This window comes from Xyrauchen texanus, chromosome 13 (genome assembly GCF_025860055.1).
Source record: "Xyrauchen texanus isolate HMW12.3.18 chromosome 13, RBS_HiC_50CHRs, whole genome shotgun sequence".
NCBI classification, from domain to species: domain Eukaryota; kingdom Metazoa; phylum Chordata; class Actinopteri; order Cypriniformes; family Catostomidae; genus Xyrauchen; species Xyrauchen texanus.
The window spans coordinates 2,442,984-2,466,496 of record NC_068288.1 but is presented as its reverse complement, the minus strand read 5'-3'; the positions used below and the strand labels follow the sequence as shown (position 1 = coordinate 2,466,496).

Here is a 23,513-nt window from a genome sequence, read left to right as displayed (position 1 = left end):
TAGTCACAAATATATATATATATACTGTATATATAGTTACAAAATAAAAGTATCAATATAAAAGGATACCATGTTTCAATTGGCAAAAATATTTCAATGATCATATGTCAATGAGCAAAGAACAACACACTACAGTATATTTACAGATTCCCACAAATGTGCTGAAAGCAGATGAGTTGTTTTATGATCCCTGTGTAAATGAACACATTTGCATCCACACCCATAACAAATAACAAAATATAAAAAATAAAACTGTCAACAGAAAAGTCTCATATTTGTGTGTAAGGGCCAGCAGGTAATAAAATCATCATTAGATATTTCACTCTATTTAAAATTAACCTACTACCTACTAACCTAACCTGTAGCGCTTTAATCCCAATCTTAACTCTTTCAAGAGAAATGGCACAACAGGTTTCAGATCAGTATAAAGGGGCTTCTACATTAAATGGCAGATGTCCAAAGGCCTTGAGTTGAAATTCAGTGGGTTACAGACATCAGAGGCTCCAGTGTTTGAACTACTGCTGATAAATTCTCTTCCACTTGCCCTCTTCAGTCCGGCGGTAAAAATGCGGCTGTCCACCAGGAAACAGACCGTCAGAGGTCAGATGATCCAAAAGGAACTGAACGGTGGATTTGATGTGTTGGATGAAGTGAGGAGGTTCTGCATACGGGGAGGTGGACAAGTACTGATGGTACAAAACCAGATGAGGAATGTGTCACAAAAATGTATCTTTTAGAGCATACAACATAATGAAACGCATGACTAATAAAAACACACACTTGTAAAATAATTTCATCATCTTGTGAGAGCCAGAAGGCCATGTCATCACTCTGGGTCCATCTGCACGGGCCAATTTTCACAAGCTCTCGGCTAGAATCGTACACTTCAACCATCTGTCCGTTACAGACACAAATACTTCACAATCACTTAAATGCACTTTTATAATGTAAATTATAATTATGCGCATTAATTTTCCGATTAACACTTTTAATTGATTCTAAGACATGAAACAGAAAAGCCAAACAAATATGCACAGAATGAACTTGTAACCACCATTATTCCTCTTCCCCCTCCCAATCCCCAACCCCACCCTGACCCCCAACAAACATCCCTGTAGTCAAAGCCAAATCTCTCACACACACACACACACACACACACACACACACACACACACACACACACACACACACACACACACAAACACAATAAAACAAATATATATATATATCCATCCATCCATCCATCCATCTTCAACCGCTTATCCGAAGTCGGGTCGCGGGGGCAGCTGCTCCAGCATATATATATATATATATTAATAATAATCACATAAATTATGTACATAATCACTCCACTGCCCCTCCCCGAGAACCTTCCAAAAAGGTCAGATAGCTGCCCCACTTCATATAAAACAACCCAAGTTGCCTAGCATTCTATCTGACATCTACTCAAATGCCGCCAAACCTCCAATCTCCGTGCACCACTCCCAAAATGAGGGCGCACCAGCCAACTTCCATCTTCTCAGTATGATCTGTCAACCGATCATGACACTGGCTAGGACCCAATTTCTTATGTATTTATCCCCAATACAAATGACCGCCCCATCACCTAAAATACAGAGTCTGGGGCAAAATGAAATTTGAGTGCCCAATACATCACACATAAAACTCTGAACCCTCAAGAATTCTTGGATCTTAACACACCACCAAAAAACCTGTACACTGTTGCCCATAACGCGTGCAAATGTGAGATAAGGGGGTGTAACTGAACTTCTCTGGTTATTTTGCAAGAAAGGCTTTGCAATGGCGAGATAGGGGCAAGTACTTCTTGTTCAATACAAAACCAGGTAGGGGCTCTCTCAGGTGGAAGCGACCAATGAGCCAAATGTCTGAGACTGGATGCATAATAATAAAACAAAATCTTGGATAGGCCTAGGTAACTTACAAAAATGTAATCTGGGATGCTTACCATTCCAAACGAAGGACTTTGCTATGCTATCAAATTGCTTGAAATAAAAGAGTGGGACATCTATAGGGAGAGATTGTAGCAGGTAGTTGATTTTGGAACACAATTCATTTTAATAATATTAACCTTCCCAATAATAGATAAATGTAATGAAGCCCACCTGCCCACATCGCTCGAAAACCTTTTTATTAAAGGGTCAAAATTAACTCTAAAATCACACAGATTAGCTGGGAATAAAATACCCAAATACTTAATGCCCTGTTTGGGCCACTGGAAGGCACCCGGCTGAAAAGCCGTTACTTGACAGTACGCTGTCAGAGCCAAAACTTCGGATTTAGACCAATTAACTCTGTATCCTGAGAACTTAGTAAAGGAATTAATAATTATTTGGAGGCAAGGCATATATCTAGAAAGGTCGGAGTTTAATAATAAAATATAATCTGCATAATGTAAAAGCTTATGCGCCATCACCCATGGAAAATCCTCCTCCTTTCTTATCGCAGCTACTAATGGTTCAAAGGCAAAACAGAACAATAAAGTGGAAAGAAACCTGTCTGCCTGTCAGACTCATTAACTTGCGACACACACGCGCAGCAGAGAAAATGTCTGAGAGAAGCAAGGCGATGTGGCCCCTTTACCAAAATAGTTAAAAATATTAATAATTGCACACATCACCTAAATAATTTGTTTCAGGATTTTACATGAGTAAAATAAACTGTTATATTTCAGACTAGCACACTGACCTAACCATGGTAATGAGGAGCCTTTCCTTCTGTGTAATATGTGTATAAATATGTAATATTAGGTAACAAACGGGATAATAATTGGCTCATATAAGTAAATAAGCTCTTAAATTTTTAAAAGGGGGAGAGACAACTTCCTGTAGATTTTGTTGTTGACATCATCAACAAAAATAATGACACTTGATGCATGTCTTTGTACTGGAAAACCATGAACAAAACTATGCAACATAAAAGGAAATGCAACCCAGGATACATTAAATACAGGTTATGATTAATCTATGGCAGGTCGACACTTGATTTCCAATGTAAAATCTGTCCTGAAGCAAAACCAGTTGAGAATTACTGAGATAAAGGTACAGACAGGAGCAGTCTGGCTGAGCGGTCGTGCACCTACAGTATATGTTAACTGTTAATAATCATAGGACATTACTTTAAAAGCTCACACAGCTGATGTTATATTTTATTTAGTTCATTTAACATGTTATGATAACATGTAAACTAACATGCTTTAGTTATATAACATGTTATAGTTACAGTTAATTTTTTATCATGTTTATAATTCAGTTTATTATAATTCTGCTAGCTTTCTTATTTTTTCTATTTATTTATTTTCAAAAGGGAGACTTTTTTTGCACATATGTACCAAGAGTGGACGCCGCATCATTCCTAAAAGTGTAACACATACTTCAATAAAATAAATGGTTTCAAGTTTCATTTATAATAAAGTGTTTGCTCAAAAATAAATAAATATATAAAATGACCCATCTGTTTTCACTAATAATAGTAATTGTGTAATACCATATACCGTGATATTTTCTGAGACGGTTATCATACTGTGAAAATCTCATACCGTTGCAACCCCATTGAGGGGGCTGTTGCCTTTTGTAAAAGAGAAAGCTGTTTTCGATGTACTTAAAGCAAACGTTCTGTATATAATAAAAAAAGACTGACCTGAACAAGGAGAAAACCTGTGTCATGGGCCCTCCTTTCCCCTTGAATCTCTACAACCACATTCCAACATTAATGCAACAATCAAACCCCATACTTCCCCAGAACCAAACAAACAGAAAAAAGAAAAATGTGCGCATTAACCCTGTGCATGACAGCGCCAACTGGCATCCATCCCTCCAAACTCAAAAAGTCCATACACGCCTACGAGAGCCCCCGTGACAACTTTGCCATCAGATTCCTCAAGTCCGGTGTTTCTATAAAAATTTTGTGAGACAGAATAACACACCAAAAGATAATCTATAAAACAAACTTCAGCCAACAGGCAGAATAAACACAAATAGTGTGCAGCTTCATCCACAAAACTGTCCCGAAAGTGTGTTACTCCACAAAACAAACTCCAGCCGCTAGGCGGAACCAGCACAAAAAGAAAAAAGACACTCAGTTTCTTTGAAGTCAAACGAATGTTAAGTGAGCCGGCCCACTCGGCTGCAACATGAGTGCAACAAATGACCAAATCACTCCAATGTCTTGCAAGAAATACTCCACAAAACAAACTCAAGCCAATAGGAGGCATAAGCACAAGAGCATGCAGATTGATCCACAAAGTGTCCAGAAGGAGTGTTACTCCACAAAACAAACTCCAGCCGCTAGGTGGAACCAGCACAAAAAGGAAATTAAAAAGGCATTCAGTTTCCTCGAACAGTCGTGATTGTTCAGTGAGTCGGTCCACGTGGCTGCAAAGTGAGTACCACAATGGCTTCCTCACACTACTGACTTTATGAAGGACATCACTTGAGGGTATGTGAATGTTTTATGGCCATCCTTAGCATCTATTCTCAATTTGGCTGAAAAAATCAGCGCAAAAGTCACCTTCCTTTGATGTAAAAGTTTCTTGCATTCCTTGAATCGATCACGTTTCTCTCTTGTCGAATTCGCAAAGTCTGGGAACAAGAAAATGCTGTGGTTTTTCTAAGAAAACCTTCCTTTACTCCTCTCCTCGCGTAAACCAAGATTGTTATCGGATGATCTCAGAAAATGACCAGAATTGATCAGGGCTTGTCTCCCTCCGCAGCTCACTGAGAAGGAACCCTGTGAGCTCGCTCAATTTCCAGCTTATGGCCTGTTATGTCAAGCAAATTTGGAAAGAGCCTGTACAGGAATTTCATCATATCCTGACCCTCTTCGGCCTCAGGAATTCCGACAAGAAGTTATTCCACCGGCTACAGTTCTCCATGTCCTCCAATTTCTCCCAGACATGCTCCAAATCCACCTTTGTCACTAGCGGATTAGCAGATAAATCTGTATAAATTTCCATTCATAAATCCAATTGTTGCACAGAATTGAATGCGACAATTTACACAAGAGTGGTTTTACGAATGATTTACATAGAACTTCGTCTGCTAATGTTTCATAAATAAGGTCCATTGTGTCTCTATCAGCAGTTCTTAACTGGTTTTGCTTTAGGACAGACTTTGACCCTATCAGAACAGATCTGAGACCCATTTTTGGGTTGAAAATCCATGCTGTATATTACACTACAACAACATCAATGTACCTGTCCACCAGAGAAGGTGCGTGCAGAACGAAGCTCCTCCACTGGACCTCGGAATATAAATGAAGCTGGAAACACGTAACCAGATTTTACATGCACACCTGCACATAGATTGATGGAAAAACCTCTGTCAATGACATCCGCAACACTTATTGGCATTTCTATTCATGGGATATCCTTTTGTTTATAAGCTTTTGACAAACAATTCTTAAACCCTAATGTTTGTTTACTTTAAATTGGATACAAATATTTGGCTGCTGATGTAAAAGTTCATGGTATATATGCACACTGTATATATATATAAATAAACTCCTGCCTTGCTGCAAGTGTGCATTTGAATTGAGTGTTTTTACTGCAAAAGTGATGTTCAGAGAGGGTGAAGAAATTCTGCAGTACCTATTCCATACAACAGTGGGAGATGAATGCCCCCTTTGATGACATCATTCATATCTATTACTGAACCCTTAATAGGAAAGGGCAGGTTTTGCATGCCCTTGCAATATATTTACCATGGTTTTTTTACAGTAACTATATTTTAACCATGATATTCTTAGTGATACCATAGTAATAATTAGGGCTGAACAATTAATCACAATAAAACAGAAATCGCAATATGATCCAGTGCAATAATCAAATCGCGAGGGCTGTGATTTAATTAACTAAATAGTCTGCTTGCTGTGTTACACTTATTTGTCCAGCTGTTTTGTCAATGCCACGAGTAAGTTAATATTGAAATTATTAAAGCGGGGCCTGGGTAGCTCAGTGAGTAAAGAAGCTGACTATCACCCCTGGAGTCACGAATTCAAATCCAGGGCATGCGGAGTGACTCCAGCCAGGTCTCCTAAGCAGCAAAATTGGCCCGGTTGATAGGGAGGGTAGAGTCAAATGGGGTCGCTATAATGTGGTTCTCGCTCTCGGTGGGGCGCGTGGCGAGTTGTGTGCGGAATAACATGAATCCTTCACACGCGCTATGTCTCCGCGGTAACACGCTCAACAAGCCAAGTGATAGATGTGCAGATTGACAGTCAACAGAGGCAACCGAGATTCGTCCTCCGCCACTCGCATTAAGGCAAGTCATTACACCACCACTAGGACTTGGAGAGCATTGGGAATTAGGCATTCAAATTGGGGAGAAAAGGGGAGGGAATAAAAGAAATGACTAGTGAAGAATAAATAACAATAATAATAATTATTATTTATAAATTATTATAACAAAGTATTTATATTATAATTTCTTAACTAAACATTTTTATATTGCAGTAATATAATATTAAAGTAGACTGGGTTTCAAAAAATTACAATGAAAAGTGAGCTGACCCTTTTACCAAAAAAAAAAAAGTACAAAGCAGACAGATTCAATGTGATTGTGGTGTTTTTTTTCCCCTCTGTTTCACCCTCTGATATTTATTTATCTAGTTTGGTTCTTTATAAGAGGTTGGCAGTAAATTATGGACAAAACATCAGGAATTGTCACGGTCTCGCTCACCTGCACCGTGTTTCGTGTCATCTGCACCATGTTTCGTGTCGTCTGCACCGTGTTTCGTGTCGTTTGCCCCGTGTTTTCTGTTTCACCCGTCACTAGTCATGTTCCATGTCACTCTCCCTTGTTATCCGCCCCGTGTTTTCTGTTTTACTGATCACGCTCCCTGTCATGTCTTCCTTGTTGTCTGCCCGTGTTTCACTGTCTCTGTGAAAACTACAATTCCCTTCTTCCCGTCTTTTCCGGCCGTGTCACTGTGTTATTGTCCGCACCTGTCCGTAATTTTGTCATTACCGTGTCTCTTTATTTAAACCCCGCTGTTTTCCCTTCCCGTTGTCATGCGTTGGCGTTTCATGTCCCTTTCTGACGCTTCATGTTCGTTCATTCGTGTGTTCCTTGTTGATGTTCCCCGCTCTTGTTGCTCATCCGTCCGAGGTTACCCTGCTGTCCATGTTCCCTGCTGTCTGTCGTTTCAGGTTTACCCTGTCCTCCGTGGATGTTCGATGCTTGCACCCCTTCTGTGTTCAATCCAGTATTTTGGTTTCCTTTTCCCCTTGTGGATCTTTTCTTTGTTCGTGAGTTTGTTTATTTTTGTGTAATAATAAAGCCGCATTTGGATCCTACCTCCCGTCTGCCTTGTCCTGCTTCCCACAATTCGTTACAGAACGCACAACCAAGAAATGGATCCAGCGGTCCAGCAGGCCAACTACCAGCTGCTTTGTTTGAAGCAAGGGGACCGACCGGTAGAAGACCACGTCCGGGACTTCCTTGAGCTGGCAAACATCTCCGACTTCCCGGACTCGGCCTTGGTGGTTTTCTTCTGGGGTAACCTGAACCCCTCGCTGAAGGAGCGGTTGCCACCGGCGTCGCGCGGCTGGACACTGCAGGAGATCATGGAAGAGACTTTGCTGGTCAGCGACTCGCCACTCAGTGTGGGCGTGGCAGAGGAGGACCCTACCTCACCTCCCGCAGTGGTGACCTTCCACGTGCCCATGGCTCTTCCCATCACGCCTGCCCCACCTGTCAGTGAGCAAACCCCCGCACCAGTCATTTCCTATGAGCCTGCATGGTCCACTTCGTCTGCTCAGAGGAGGAAGAGAAGACGGGCTTCCGCCTCCCGGCCCACGCCTGCCCCGGTCTGCGAGCCCGAGCCCACGCCTGCTCCGGTCTGCGAGCCAGAGCCCATGCCTGCCCCGGTCTGCGAGCCTGAGCCCTTGTCAGCCACGGTCAGCGAGCCTGAGCCCTCGTCAGCCACGGTCAGCAAGCCTGAGCCCTCGTCAGCCACGGTCAACGAGCCTGAGCCCTCGTCAGCCACGGTCAGCGAGCCAGAGCCCGCGTCACCCACGGTCAACCAGCCAGAGCCATTAGCTCCCGATGTCAGTGGGCCAGTGCCTGTCGCCTCAGTCGTCAGTGGGCCAGTGCCTGTCGCCTCAGTTATCAGTGAGCCAGCGCCTGTCGCCTCGACCGTTCCTGAGCCAGCGCCTGTAGCCTCATCCGTCCCTGAGCCAGCGCCTCCTTCAGCTCCGCCTCCTGAACCTCCCTCGGCTCCCCCTCCAGAGCCTCCTTCAGCTCCACCTCCCGAGCCTCTCCCGGCTCCGCCTCCAAAGCCTCCCTCAGCTCCCTTGCCTCCCGAGCCTCCCTCAGCTCCGCCTCCCGAGCCTCCCTCGGTTCCGCTTCCTGGGCCTTCTACGCCATCGCCTCCTTTGGCTCCGCCTCCCGAGCCTCCCTCAGTTCCGCTTCCTGGGCCTCCTTCGGCTCCGCCTCCTGAGCCTCCTTCGGCTCCGCCTCCTGATCCTCCTTCGGCTCCGCCTCCTGAGCCTCCCACGGCCCTGCCTACGCCTCCTTCAGCTCCGCCTCCGAAGTCCTCCTTGGCTCCGCCTCACACGGCTCCGCCAGCCTCTGTCCTGCGGCCACCTCCCAGGTCTCCTGTACCGGCCCCTGCCCAGAGGCCAGCTCCCAGGCCACCCAAATCTGCCCCTGCCCCATGGCCCACTCCCAGACCTCCTGACCCGGTGTTCGCCTTGTGGCCAGCTCCCGGGCCCCCCAGGCCAATCCCGACATTGTGGCCGCCTTCCAGGCCTCCTGAACCTGTCCCTGCCCGGTTGACGCCCCCCAGGCCACCGAACCCGGTCCCCGTCACACACCCCCATAGACTGCTTGCCTGCCCTCTCGGCCTCCCTGGTCTGCCTACCTGCCCTCTCTGCCTCCCTGGTCTGCCTGTCTGCCCCTTGTGCCCCCGTGGTCAGTTTCAATGCCCCTTGTGCCCCTGTGGTCTGTCTCTGTGCCCCTTGTTTCCCCCCTGGTCTGTCTCTGTGCCCCTTGTTTCTTCCCCCTAGTCCACCCCCTCTCTCCTGGGTTCTTAATTCATTTTTATAGTTTTATTTGTTTGATTTAAGACCGTCTGGAATCGGGTCCTTTTGAGGGGGGATTATGTCACGGTCTCGCTCACCTGCACCATGTTTCGTGTCATCTGCACCATGTTTCGTGTCGTCTGCACCGTGTTTCGTGTCGTTTGCCCCGTGTTTTTTGTTTCACTCATCACTAGTCACGTTCCATGTCACGCTCCCTTGTTATCCGCCCCGTGTTTTCTGTTTTACCGATCACGCTCCCTGTCATGTCTTCCTTGTTGTCCGCCCGTGTTTCACTGTCTCTGTGAAAACTACAATTCCCTTCTTCCTGTCTTTTCCGGCCCTGTCACTGTGTTATTGTCCGCACCTGTCCGTCATTTTGTTATTACCGTGTCTCTTTATTTAAACCCCGCTGTTTTCCCTTCCCGTTGTCGTGCGTTGGTGTTTCATGTCCCTTTCTGATGCTTCATGTTCATTCATTCGTGTGTTCCTTGTTGATGTTCCCCGCTCTCGTTGCTCATCCGTCCGAGGTTACCCTGCTGTCCATGTTCCCTGCTGTCTGTCGTTTCAGGTTTACCCTGTCCTCCGTGGATGTTCGATGCCTGCACTCCTTCTGTGTTCAATCCAGTATTTTGGTTTCCTTTTCCCCTTGTGGATCTTTTCTTTGTTCCTGAGTTTGTTTATTTTTGTGTAATAATAAAGCCGCGTTTGGATCCTACCTCCCGTCTGCCTTGTCCTGCTTCCCACAATTCGTTACAGGAATCACATGATTTGATTTATTTATTTATGTTTATCAAATCGCAGTTCAAACGCAATATTTTTTGCCAATTAATCGCAATTAGATATTTGGACCAAATCATTCAGCCATAGTAATAATACAGGAAAACCAAAAGTAAATTGTAATAAAAATTATAATTTTGTGGTTACTATGGTTTTACTATAAATACCATATTTTAACCATGGTATTTGTAGAAAAAGCATAGTAACCACAAAATTATGATTTTCATTACCAATGTTTTTGTTTTACTGTATTATTGCTAAGGTTTCACTAGGAATATGATGATTAAAATATGGTTATTGTAGTAATACAATGTTCAATATATTATGAAGGCAAGCAAAACTATTTCAGAAAAGAAATCTTGCCCTGTCCACTAAGGGGCTCACGTAACTTACTACAACATACCCAATATATTAAGGCTGAGTGAGTGAGACGTTTTTCTGTCATCACCCAACAAGATGCAGCTCAGTCTAAAGACACAAACACATCCATATAATTGAGAATGCAGAAAGAACAGATTCAAATGATGGCACAGCAGTCTCAACAAAGCAATTTTGTCTGTCAATAAGCACTGGTTCATTCACAGACATAACTTCAAATATATACCACAATTTATGAATTTGACATGATCAAATATTGCCTAAATTTAAGGACATTTGCAAAATGTTTGCCAAAGTCAACACTGTCTGAGGCTGAGACTATTATATCAGAAATTCTCAAAAAACAAAAATACAAATCATGAAGGACTCTCCTATGTACCTGCCCTCTTTAGCAAGATTACTTCTAGAAGTGACAGCATTGACTATAAGAGGAACTTCAGTCCATGTGCTGGAGCCATCACAGTGTGCAAGACACGTTGCTCCGCTGCCTTCAGAATATAAAAACAACAGCTTTAGACATCCATATCGAATGTAAACATGGCATCATGGTTTTTTTTATTACCACTTTATATTACCCGTGTGTCGAAGCACAACTAAGTGGCATGTTGTGGCATCATCAGACCCCAGAACAGAGACAGAATCTACAAAAAGAGAGAGATATCCATGTCTGTTGAACATATCACGACACACGCATCAACAGCTGAACCACACACACACTCACTGTCGGCTGGTGTGGTGGCTGCAAACTCTCGCTGTTGCACGTACAGCAGCTGTTTCGGATCCACTGGCTCTTGACACCTGGATGCAAACTGCTTTGCATGTTCCTGTATGCAATGACAAGAAATATGTAACTGTTATGTTTGTACATAATTGTTATGCTGATTATAAAAGTTAATAAATGTATTAAAGAAAAATATAAATATTTTAATTAGTGGTCTCAGAGTTTGGACCCTACTACATGTAATGAATGTAAATTACATATACATATATATATATATATACACAAAAATATTGGCACCATTGGTAAATATGAGCAAAGAAGTCTGTGAAAAGAAAATCTGCATTATTTATTCTTTTGATTATTCATTAAAACAATTCACAAAAATCTAACATTTAATTGAAGTAAAACAATTGAAACAGGGGAAATATCTCATAATTAAATACATATTTTTTTCCAAAATGCATTGGCCATAATTATTGGCACCCTTTTATTCAATACTTTTTGCAACCTCCTTTTGGAAGATAACAGCTCTGAGTCTTCTCTTATAATGCCTAATGAGGTTGGAGGACACCTGGTAAGGGATCTGAGACATTCATCCATACAGAATATCTCCAGATCCTTCGAATTCAGAGGTTCACGTTGGTGGACAGTTCACCCCATACATTTTCTATGGGGTTCAGGTCAGGGGACTGGGATGGCCATGGCAGAACCTTGATTTTGTGGTCAGCGAACCATTTTGGTGTTGATTTTGATGTTTGTTTTGGATCATTTTCCTGCTGGAAGATCCAACCAGGGCCCATTTTAAGCTTTCTGGCAGGGGCAGCAAGGTTTTGATATTTTATCTGTGATGCCATGTATCCGAACAAGATGTCCAGAACCTCTGGCATAAAAATAGCACCACAACATTAAAGATCCACATTTAACCATGGGGATTGGGTACTTCATATCTGTGTGCACCAAACCCATCTCTGGTGTTTGCTGCCAAAAAGCTCTTTTTTTGTTTAATCTGACTATAGAACCCGCTCGCATTTGAAGCTCCAATAGTGTCTGGCAAACATCTCAGTTACGTACGTAACCTCGGTTCCTTGAGACGAAGGGAACGAGCCATTGCATAGTAACGCATATGGGGAGTGCCTTCATACACAAACTATTTGAAACTTCTCTTGAAACTTGGTGTTTGAGCCCCACCTGTTTTGGCGCAAAACTGACTGCTATAAACACAGGTGCACATACACCATTTCCTCAGAATTTCTGACTGAGAACTAGGAGCGCATCACTCATGCCTCAAGAACTCTAAGTCTTGTAGTGTGGCTCAATGTCTTGTTCCTTTCGTCTCGTACATAAGTAACCGAGACGTTCCCTTACGACTCAGTACACTTGCCATTGCACAGTAACGAATATGGGGAAAAGAATCCCATCACGCCGCACTACACAACATAACTTCCCTGAGAGGAAACATGCTGGCACAGTCTTATGGGACGATGACCGAAATGAGCATGCCGCAGTGAGTGATCCTCATGATGGCCAAGAGGAGAGCACTCATAACGAATATATGTACTATAGTCATATAGCATAATTAACTCCTTATAAATCCAGTTGGGAAGGGAGATTATTTATAATAAAAGTGCTTGTGACTTTATGGTAATTATAACAGCCTGAATGCAGGCAGTTGTGTAATGATGGTGTAAGGGGGTTCACCTATTGGTCCAATGGCGGCTTCCAACAGCGTGGATGAAGGTCTCCTGCGTGTTCTGTCTTATCGTGCGCGTTCAGTTTAAGTTATTTAATTCCAATTACATAACTATATTATTCATTTTTAGATCCTCGTTTATTTTATCTGACTCCAATTATAAAAGTTTCTAAGGATATATTAATATTCTAATCTTAGTTATTATTATTAAATTTGACATTGAATCACCATATTTAACTCTATTTTATATTATGCTCGTTCATTCGGATTCCGGTCGCATAGAGAGTCTCGCGCCGGCCGTGAACGCGGATCTCACGGTCACAAATATGCCAGTTTTTGTCATTAAAACAGTAATTGACTAAATACTAATTAGATGGCTGCTCTTGCTTTCCCTTTTATCTACAAGTATTTTGTTTAGTCCCCTTAGATAATAAACACTTAATTAGCGTAACATTTCTACCCAGAGGTCATGACCACTACATTTACAAAGATAGACCAACATACCCAAGTTAAAGTAGTTTTATATGATCATGCCATAGTTTCCTACGTACACTTAGCTAGAAAATATTACAATAACCAGAGGTTTAGACTTCACCCTATTTAGGCTTGGTCGACACTAAACGTATATTCCCTATCGAGCCTGTACACACTAAGTACACTAGAAATAATGCCAATTAGTTAGTGGGAGCTCTAAAGTCTCAGTCGGTGTGCCCCATGCTCCACTCAACCGGCTTTACTCCGCTGCTAACCTTGTCGAAGATTTGCGGAAACAAGGACATAACATAATCTACTAAAGACAATAGTTTCAGAGTCAGTCAGAAAAAAACTCAAATGTAACAATTTATTGACCAGGTAACATAATAAATTAATCAATTCCAATTAGACAGTGATAAGTCAAATTTAGACATTTTATCAAAACCTAAGGAATTCAAATTGTCATTACCTGATATAAACTACACACAGTAAACTGTGTGGGATCGTCTGACTACAGAGAACCATTAACAATGTGTCACATCTCCTTAAATACCCAAACCATGATCAAAGGGAATTTTGGGAGTGGTTAGGTTTGGAAGTCCTGGGGACATACCTCATTAACATACAGGCATACAGAATGAGGACAGACCTCCAGAATTATACAGCATTTGGCAAAGACCTTATAACTTTGTTACCAATAGAAAGAGACCATATACCAGTCACACTGAGACATTTTAAATTATATGCCTAGTCACATTATTTGTATACATCAGTCATGATATTTTTATGCATGTGGATCTTAGGTGAGTTTGAAGTGATTCTGAGCTGAAGGGGGAGGAGGAGTAGAGGGGGGCAGATGTTTGTGAGTTTTAGGAGAATAGAGGTCAGATGTGAGATTTGTGTTTTATTGTCCTTGCTCAGTAGGATGTGTTGACTCAGGAGAAAATGTTCTTCAGTGTGAGAGTTTTTATGACTTGGTTCTCGCAGAGTTCTTTGACTTTTATGACATATTGATGCCAGCCTTACAATGGGGAGCCGTTCTTAAGGGACTGGCAAAAGTATATATTTATATGGCCAATGAATAGCAAGGGCTCTAAACAGAGAGGACTTGTGAAGAAAGAGACGATACGTCTAGGTTGTAAAACCTTGCGAATGTGTTTTGAGAGGACCATCCTGCTGCAAAACATATGTCTTGTAAGGACACGCAATTTGTCCATGCCCATGAGGAGGTCATGCCTTGTGCTTTAACACCAATTGGGAATGTCTGACCTTGCAACTCATAAGCCAGGGTAATTGCATTGACAAGTCTTTGCTTGGAGATGGACATGGTCAGGACCTTAGGCACATAGCCTTTCCTGGGTTTGAAAGTGGATCTTGAAAGACAGGGGCCAAACTCGACATGAGTTGTCGACTGATGAATGCATGTCAACTACCCGTTTTTCTGAGGCCAGAGCCAGCAGTAGTGCAGTCCAAACGCTCGAAGAGGGGCCCTGCAAGAGCTTTTAGGACTAAAGTTAAGTCCCAAGTCGGGACTGTAGCCGGCCGAGGTGGGTTTAATTGTCTTGCTCCTTTAAGAAACTTTATGATTAAATCATGCTTGCCTATAGAGGCACCAGTTTCATGTGCGTGATACGCAGATATAGTTGCCAATTACACTTTGAGTGTTGATGGGAGTGAGTCCTGTGTCTAATTGCTATTGAAGAAATATTAGAATTTCATGTATGGGGCAGTTTAATGGGTCCTTGCTGTGTGAGACACCAATCAGCGAACACCTTCCATTTTAGTGCGTAGAGGCGTCTAGAGGATGATGCTCTGGCTTGCAAAATGATGTTCATGACTGAACATGTCAGTTCTGGTGCGTGTAGTGCGCTCCGTTCAGGGGCCACACATGCGGGTTCCACAGCTGGTGCTGGGGATGCCAGATTGTGCCTTGCGCCAGAGAGAGAAGATCCCTCCTCAGTGGTATTTCCCATGGTGAAGTGTACAGCATCTCCATCATTTCCGGAAACCATGGCTGGTTGGCCATTTTGGCGTAACTAATAGAACCACTTCCTTGTTCTCTTGGACTTTGCTTCTGACAAAGTGGATCAGGCATACCGGAGGAAACGCCTTCTTCCTAAATTGGAGGGTGTACTTGATGGTCTGAATGGCTATTGAATGTTACACATTATGGGTAAATATACTTTCTTATGGCGTTTGCCTAGTACCATAATAGCGCACATCTCCACAGGCATAAAACCATCGAGGGAGCGTTTCTGCTCCGGGCGTGCACAGAACAGTATCTGGAGTGAATTTCTGCTCTGTGTGCATGCGGCTGTGACGAGTGCTTATTCAGACATATTATGAGGGAAAAAAAACTGTTATAAATTGTTTTATATTCGGACCAATACGGTACAATACAATTATTAAATTAAAATCGGTTAAACAATTAAATTGTCAACATCACTGTATCTGACAGGACAGTTAACATTGTAAGCTAACTTACTTCCCTCAGGCTTGATTTCCGACAAGCAGTTCATTCGGCAGTGTGTCCAGTTGTCAGAATCGCGGTGTAGCAGACAAAAACCCTGCCCTACTCTGACTGGCTGTCAGGTCTCGGCATTAGGAGTGATGATTGGTTAGGCAGAGCCTAAAGTTGCAAAGTTTATAGTAACTATGCAGATATAGCAGGTAAATGCTGGCCACGACCCTCCAATATTTTCTCATCGGATCTGCACAAATGGCGTAGGTGACCCATTTTGGTTTCAAAATGGTGAGGAGGTGAGGTGAGGAGATTTCATGCCTGCTGAAAGCCTTTAAGGCTAGAATTACAGCCGATAGCTCTAAGCGGTTGATGTGTCACACCCTCCTTGCACCTGTCCAGGTGTCAAAAGTTGGCCGTCCATCGCACACCGCCCTGTGTTGGAAGCATCCGTGGTCAACACTTTCTGCCTGACAACTTGGGACTTTGAGTACCAGAGGGGACAGTGGGTATTCTCCACTGAGGCAAATAGATTTCTGCTTTGCCAGATATTTCCCAAATCCTCATTACAGTTTGAGGATGAAGTCTCCTGAATTCCGCCATGGCGGTTTATATATGCCACAACTGTCATGTTGTCTGAGCGAACCAGGACATGACAGTTTTATATTTCTGACTGAAAAGCCTTTAAGGCTAGAAATATATCCAATGGCTTTAGGCACTGCATGACGCTTTCCCCAGTGCAATACCTCGCTGGTAAAATGCAGTAGGAGCTGTCCGTGGTTCTAAACAGCAGCGGGATATAGTGATGCGCATGCATCCTTAGTGCTCAGCACTGAAGCGGTCTCATGTGTAAGAGACCTAATGGATGCCACCGCCGCCACAAACCCCAATGCTTTCTGAAACAAGTTTCAGTGGAAATGTTCTCCCCAGTTTGAACTGAGACTGACACTGTAAAATGTCTGAAGCAGTTAGTCTGTGCTGGCATAGCAAAGCCTCTGATTTCGGCAGTAACAGGCAATTGTCGAGGTAGTTCAAGATGCACATGCCGCTCTGTCTCAAAGGGGCAGGAACCGCATCAAGTCCAAAGGACAGAACTTTGAATTGATATGCTGTTCCCTCAAATGCGAATCTCAAAAACATCCTGTGATGTCAGACAATTTGGATATGAATGTACATATCCTTCAGATCTATCAACGCCAACCAATCGTGTGGCGTACATGTGATAAGATCCGTTACTGAGTAATCATTTTGAATAGGCTCTATATAAGTGTGCAATTTAAATGTCTCAGATCCAGGATTGGCCGAAGCCCGCCATCTTTCTTTGGAACAAGAAAATAACATCTGTAAAACCATTTTGTGCTTGACAATTTAGCACAATCTCTATCACGTTTTTCACAATGAGACTGTGTATTTCAGCTCGTAACACTGGTGCGTTATTGGACGAAACGGTGGAAGACAGAACACCATTGAAACGGGGTGGCCGGTGTGCAAAATTGGACAGTATAAACATGTTTGATCGTTTTTGCACCCATTCTGAAATGCCCGTTAGGGCTCGCCACGCATCCGTGTAATGGGACAGAGGGCAATTTGGTTTGCTCACTGTATGATATGATGTGACACTCACTATAGGGAAGCGGTTGCGCATAATGTGTGTGCTTTGAAGAGGAAAAAGGGGCACTTTATCTTGTGCATTTGCAATGAATGTTGTATTCTTTTTTGCACTTATTGCATTTTTTATTGCATTTATTTGAGTGCAAGACACAGAAACAACATTTTGAACAATATTGTGACAACAATATCCCATTCCCAAAAACAATAGTGGGGAGATGGGGAACAGTGTTTTGTGTCTCTCCAATCAAACCTTTTTTGGAGCAGACCCCTGAGGGAATCGCAATCTATGCGGGAAGAATTGTGCGGGATGCTGCCGTTTGACAGCGTCCGGACTGCTGGAACCTGTCATCGAGGTGAAACGGTTCAGGTTCCTGACTCGTGTGTATCGATGGCGAAGGGTGGAGGGCTTCAAGACAAGAGATGATCCCTGTCTTGAAGGAAGAAATTCTGAGGAAATGGTGTCTCTGCACCTGTTTTTATAGTGGTCAGTTTCGCGCCAAAACAGGCGGGACTCAAAAACCATAGCCAATATTAGAATATTGGCGTTATTATAGAGAGGTTTCAAATAGGTTGTGTATGAAGGTACTACGCAAAGTCAAGTGGACTGAGTCGTAAGCCACCTGAAGATGCTTGAGTTTGTTGTTAGATGAGACCAGAGGCTTTTCTTCTTGAAACCCTCCCAAACAACTTATGGTGATATAGGTGATGTCTGATATTTTTGTTTGTATTTATTTTATTGTTTTTAGACTTTCTGATCCCAAGACCCAACAAATTTCTGCAATTCCCCAGCTGCGTTCCTTGGAGATTCTTTGGCTACTTCAACCACCCTCCTCACTGTGCGTGGTATAGACACACATCCTTTTCCAGGCTGATCCTTAAGATCTCCAGTTGATTTGAACTTGATGGTGATGGTGGAAATGTGCATTTTCAATGCTTTGGCTATTTTCTTACAGCCACTTCCCATTTTGTGAAGCTCAACAAACTTTTGTCACACATCAGAACTATATTCTTTAGTCTAACCGACTGTCCCTGCTGAAAAATCCAGCTAAAACCAGCCTAAGCTGGTTGGCTGGTCTTAGCTGGTTTAAGCTGGAAGTAGCTGGTTTTAGTTGGTCTCCCAGCCTGGCTTAGCTGGTTTTAGCTGGTCTCCAGCCTGGCTTAGCTGGTCAAGCTGGTCTCCGAGCCTGGACAATTGGTGGTCAGCTGGTCTCCCAGCCTGGTTTAGCTGGTTTTAGCTGGTCTCCCAGCCTGGCTTAGCTGGTCAAGCTGGTCTCCCAGCCTGGTTTAGCTGGTTTTAGCTGGTCTCCCAGCCTGGCTTAGCTGGTCAAGCTGGTCTCCCAGCCTGGCTTAGCAGGTTTTAGCTGGTCTCCCAGCCTGGCTTAGCTGGTCAAGCTGGTCTCCCAGCCTGGCTTAGTTAGTTTTAGCTGGTCTCCCAGCCTGGCTTAGCTGGTCAAGCTGGTCTCCCAGCTAAAACCAACACTGACCAGCTAAGACCAGCCTGACCAACTAAGACCAGCTAAGACAGTACCAGTTACGTAATTTTTCTGTACTTTTTGGTAATTTCATGACTTACTAACTGGTAACGTAACTACAACGTCGCAGGCCCGTAATTTCATTACCATTAAACTACCAATTCACAACGTTGTCATTACGGGCTCCTAATGTTGCAAGATAACCAAGAACGTTTCAGTTACGTAATATATTCGTAATTTTGTGTGCAATTGTATGACTTACTGGCAATGAGACTGCAATGGCCCAGGCCCGTAATTTTACCACCTTTCACGTAATAACTCAAGACAAATTGCATTTGTTTGTTTGTTTTTGTTGCTGTAGCATAACACCAAGTGTTGTACATCTGGAAGACAGTTACATTTTGCAAAAAGGGGTCATATGAAATAAAATGTTAATAGTAATGTATTTCATGCATTCTTTGTTTTGTATCCATTTGCTTTACAGTCTCAGACGTTTAATTATTTGGACATTAAATTTTTTAATCCTCTGCAACAGAATACAAACCACAATTTGGGATCCTGACATGTCAAATTCCTATGCTATGTGGAGGTCCTCTGGATAAAGACAACACACACATATATTCAACTTTATGAAGGCACTTTATTTAGACCAGGATACACAATTTCTGTATCAAACAGGCTTCTTAAAGGTTGCAATATATTTATCACTTGATATGATCCACATATTAATTTGATACAGGTGTGTAATGCTTTGTAGTAACTTGTAAAAAAATGGCCAACTTATGTTTGCGTTCATTAAATGGGTGGAGGATGAAAAATTCCCAATTCTGCCCACTGAACATATTAAAACATTTTATGAGGATGAATACACAGCGGGAATGGACGAAAATTACGTTTACTTGGTGGAGTTAGCCAAGGCTCAAAGAGCCGAAAGGGGGTGGGTGGCCGGCCTATGAGGCCTCCATCATCAAGATAGCAGGTGCCTATTTTTATTATGCTATTTCCAATATAATACTCTTATATTATCATCTATTATTCTGTATACCGTTTGTAGATTTATAACAAAACGTCAGTAAACTATTCATTTTTTTATTTTTTATTTTTTATTTTAGATAACATCAATTAATAGGTAGTAGGCCTATGTAGCGTTATTCTACCTCCTCAGAAAGGGAAAGAACTTTACAAATGAAACTTAAGGAAATTGAAGAACAGCTACCCAAGTCAGACACTGAAGAGAAAGAGTAAACCTTCAATGAATCTCATAGAGGCCGCAGAGATGAGAGCGGAACCAGCAGCTAAGAAAGAAAAAGGTTAGTGTTGGTCAGAACGTGTGTGTGTGTGTACATATATATATTTACATAATTATAATTACATATAATTGTACTTGTTTACAGTCAATGATGTATGTTTAAGGTACACCTCACAGACCTACCAAATGATCTAAAGGTATGGAATGAAAGAAAAATTCTACAGCGTGTGATAAATCAGCCGAGAGAAGAGAACACGAATCTAAATAAAGAGAATGAGAGGCTGAAAAATGAAATGCTTGAACGTAAGTACTGTACTAATAAAATTTTATATATATATATATATATATATATATATATATATAAAATTGTATTAGTACAGTATATACAGTGTATATATATATATATATATATATATATAAAATTGTATTAGTACAGTATATACAGTGTATATATATATATATATATATATATATATAAAATTGTATTAGTACAGTATATACAGTGTATATATATATATATATATATATATATATATATATATATATATATATATATATATATATATATATGTATATATATATATATATATATATATATATGTGTGTGTGTGCGCTTACACTAACCACAGTTTGGTCTTTCAACTGTTTTTTGTTTTGTTTGGTTTGTTTTTTAATTTTTTTCAAAATATATTCACATTTAATTTTACTTTCACAGAAATCCCAACTCTCCTTCTGGCTATAGACCACTTAGGGAGGTAAGAATTGTTTACATAATATAAAGCACAGACTAATGACAATGTTCCACATTTCCTTGCCTTTTTAAACTTAAGACCTTTAGAGTTTTTTGGTTGCTCAGTAGTAATATTTCTGCCTATTTATTTCAGCCCATGAAATCAAATGCAGATGTCCCTGAAATAAGATTTAAATCTAATTCATTAATTTGTTTGTCATTATCATTATTGTTGTTGTTGTTGTTGGTGTTGGTGGTGCAGTTTATAATAGCTTGTGGAGTCTGTTGCAGATGTTCATGATGTACATTTTACATGTTGTTCATATCTACGAACATATGATATAGATAAAAAACAAAACAAACTTGTGCATTGTACTCAGAACCACGATCACGAACGGATGGATGGGGCGGGGCCCTTGCACTGGGCCCCGCACCATGCTTGTGACGTCCCTGATTGTTCTTGCATCTGAACAAGGAATAGTCTGCTTTCTAAAGGTTTTTCTGATGTACAGTATTAAGTGACTTGTTTCTAATATATACAAATGTCAAAGATTCCATCTCATGTTCCCATCTCACATGCTCATAAAGTAAGTATTTGCTGCTTTTTATGTAATGTCTGTGCCACATGCTATTATGTCACATACGAAGCATAACTATTAAAATAATGACTGTTTTCTTGAGATCATTAGATAAACTTTTAGCCTTTGGAATCAAATGAAGATTTCCTTGATGTAAGTTATGCATTTTTAACTATTGTTTTTATTATAAATATACTTGTACAAGTTAGGAACATTATTCATAGCATCCTAGTGATTTGAACGTGACTGTGGTAGATAAAGATTAGTTCACCTAAAATAGATACTCTCATCATTTACTCACCCTTGTGTTGTTTCAAGTTTGTATGACTTTTTTCTTCAGCATAACAGCAAGATATTTTCTGATGGAGATATGGTGAGTATATGCATATACAGTGCATCTGGAAAGTATTCACAGCGCTTCACTTATTCCACATTTTGTTATGTTACAGCCTTATTCAAAAATTGATTAAATTAATAATTTTCCTCAAAATTCTACAAACAATACCCCATAGTGACAACGTGATAGAAGTCTGTATGAAATCTTTGCAAATTTACTAAAAATTAAAAATAACAAAATCACATGTACATAAGTATTCACAGCCTTTGCTCAATACTTTGTTGAAGCACCTTTGGCACCAATTACAGCCTCAAGTCTTTTTGAGTATGATACTACAAGCTTGGCACACCTATTTTTAGGCAGTTTCTCCCATTCTTCTTTGCAGGACCTCTGAAGCTCCATCAGGTTGGATGGGGAGCGTCGGTGCACAACCATTTTCAGATCTCTCCAGAGATGTTCAATCGGGATCAAGTCTGGTCTCTGGCTGGGCCACTCAAGGACATTCACAGAGTTGTCCTGTAGCCACTCCTTTGTTATCTTGGCTATGATCATCAAGGATGTATCTGTACATTGCGGCATTCATCTTTCCCTTGATCCTGACTAGTTTACCAGTTCCTGTCACGAAAAACATCCCCACAGCATGAGGCTGCCACCACCATGCTTCACTGTAGGGATGGTATTGGCCAGGTGATGAGCGGTGCCTGATTTCCTCCAGACATGACCCTTGACATTCAGGCCAAAGTGTTCAATCTTTGTTTCATCAGACCAGAGAACTTTGTTTGTCATGATCTGAGAGTCTTTCAGGTGCCTTTTGACAAACTCCAGGTGGGCTGTCAGGATTGGTGGAGGATTGGCTTCTGTCTGGCCACTCTACCATACAGGCCTGATTGGTGGAGTGCTGCAGAGATGGTTGTTCTTCTGGAAGGTTCTCCTCTCTCAACAGAGAAACGCTGGAGCTCTGTCAGAGTGACCATCGGGTTCTTGGTCACCTCCCTGACTAAAGCCCTTCTCCCCTGAACGCTCAGTTTGGCGGGGCGGCCATCTCTAGGAAGAGTCCTGGTGGTTCCAAACTTCCATTTACAGATGACGGAGGCCACTGTGCTCATTGGGACCTTCAATGCTGCAGAGATTTTCTGTACCCTTCCCCAGATCTGTGCCTCGATACAATCCTGTCTCGGATGTCTACAGGCCATTCCTTGGACTTCATGGCTTGGTTTGTGCTCTCACATGCACTGTTAACTGTGGGACCTTATATAGACAGGTGTGTGCCTTTCCAAATCATGTCCAATCAACTGAATTCACCACAGGTGGACTCCAATCAATTTGTAGAAACATCTCAAGGATGATCAGTGGAAACAGGATGCACCTGAGCTTTTGAGTGTCATGGCAAAGGCTGTGAATACTTATGTACATGTGATTTTTTTTTTCTTCTTTTTTTCTTTTTAGTAAATTTGCAAAGATTTCAAACAACCTTCTTTCATGTTGTCATTATGGGGTATTTTTTGCAGATTTTTTAGGAAAATAATGAATTTAATCCATTTTGTAATAAGGTTGTAACATAACATAAAATGTGGAAAAGTGAAGCGCTGTGAATACTTTCCGGATGCACTGTAGACATACAGTCCTAGTGCTTAACACATGCAGAGAGCACTAGGTAGAACCAGGAAGTTATTTAATTAATCATGATCATTAAGTTGATTGCTGATGTCAAGATTTACAGTAGAGGTATATTTTGGAGGAATGTTTTGGTCTGTTCTCACCCAAAATTATAAACACATTTGCTTCAGAACACATTTATTAAACTACTGGAGTCTTATGGTTACAATTAAGCTTTTTGTCTTTTTCAGAACATGAAACTCCTATTCACTTGCATTTTATGGGTGTATTCACATCATACGTCCATCAAAATATAAGTCACATGACTTAAAAGCAGTAATGTTTAGATAGTTGGGCAAAGTTCTGATATTCTGATACTTCTACAAAGATTTTATGACG

The 23,513-nt window shown here is 41.6% G+C and overlaps 1 protein-coding gene across 1 annotated transcript; it reads right to left on the bottom strand.

Moving 5' to 3' along the window:
* Positions 1–8: 8 nt before the first annotated feature.
* On the bottom strand, positions 9–18,077 carry LOC127654297 (protein N-terminal asparagine amidohydrolase-like). The gene is made up of 10 exons (XM_052141422.1): positions 17,988–18,077; positions 10,917–11,019; positions 10,771–10,836; positions 10,575–10,683; positions 10,221–10,285; positions 7,648–7,709; positions 5,606–5,672; positions 5,213–5,310; positions 781–894; positions 9–686 (listed from the first exon to the last, which is right to left on the bottom strand). Exons 1-10 carry the CDS (start codon positions 18,075–18,077, stop codon positions 516–518), a joined length of 945 nt encoding a protein of 314 aa, XP_051997382.1. The 3' UTR covers positions 9–515.
* Between the last annotated feature and the right edge of the window lie 5,436 nt (positions 18,078–23,513).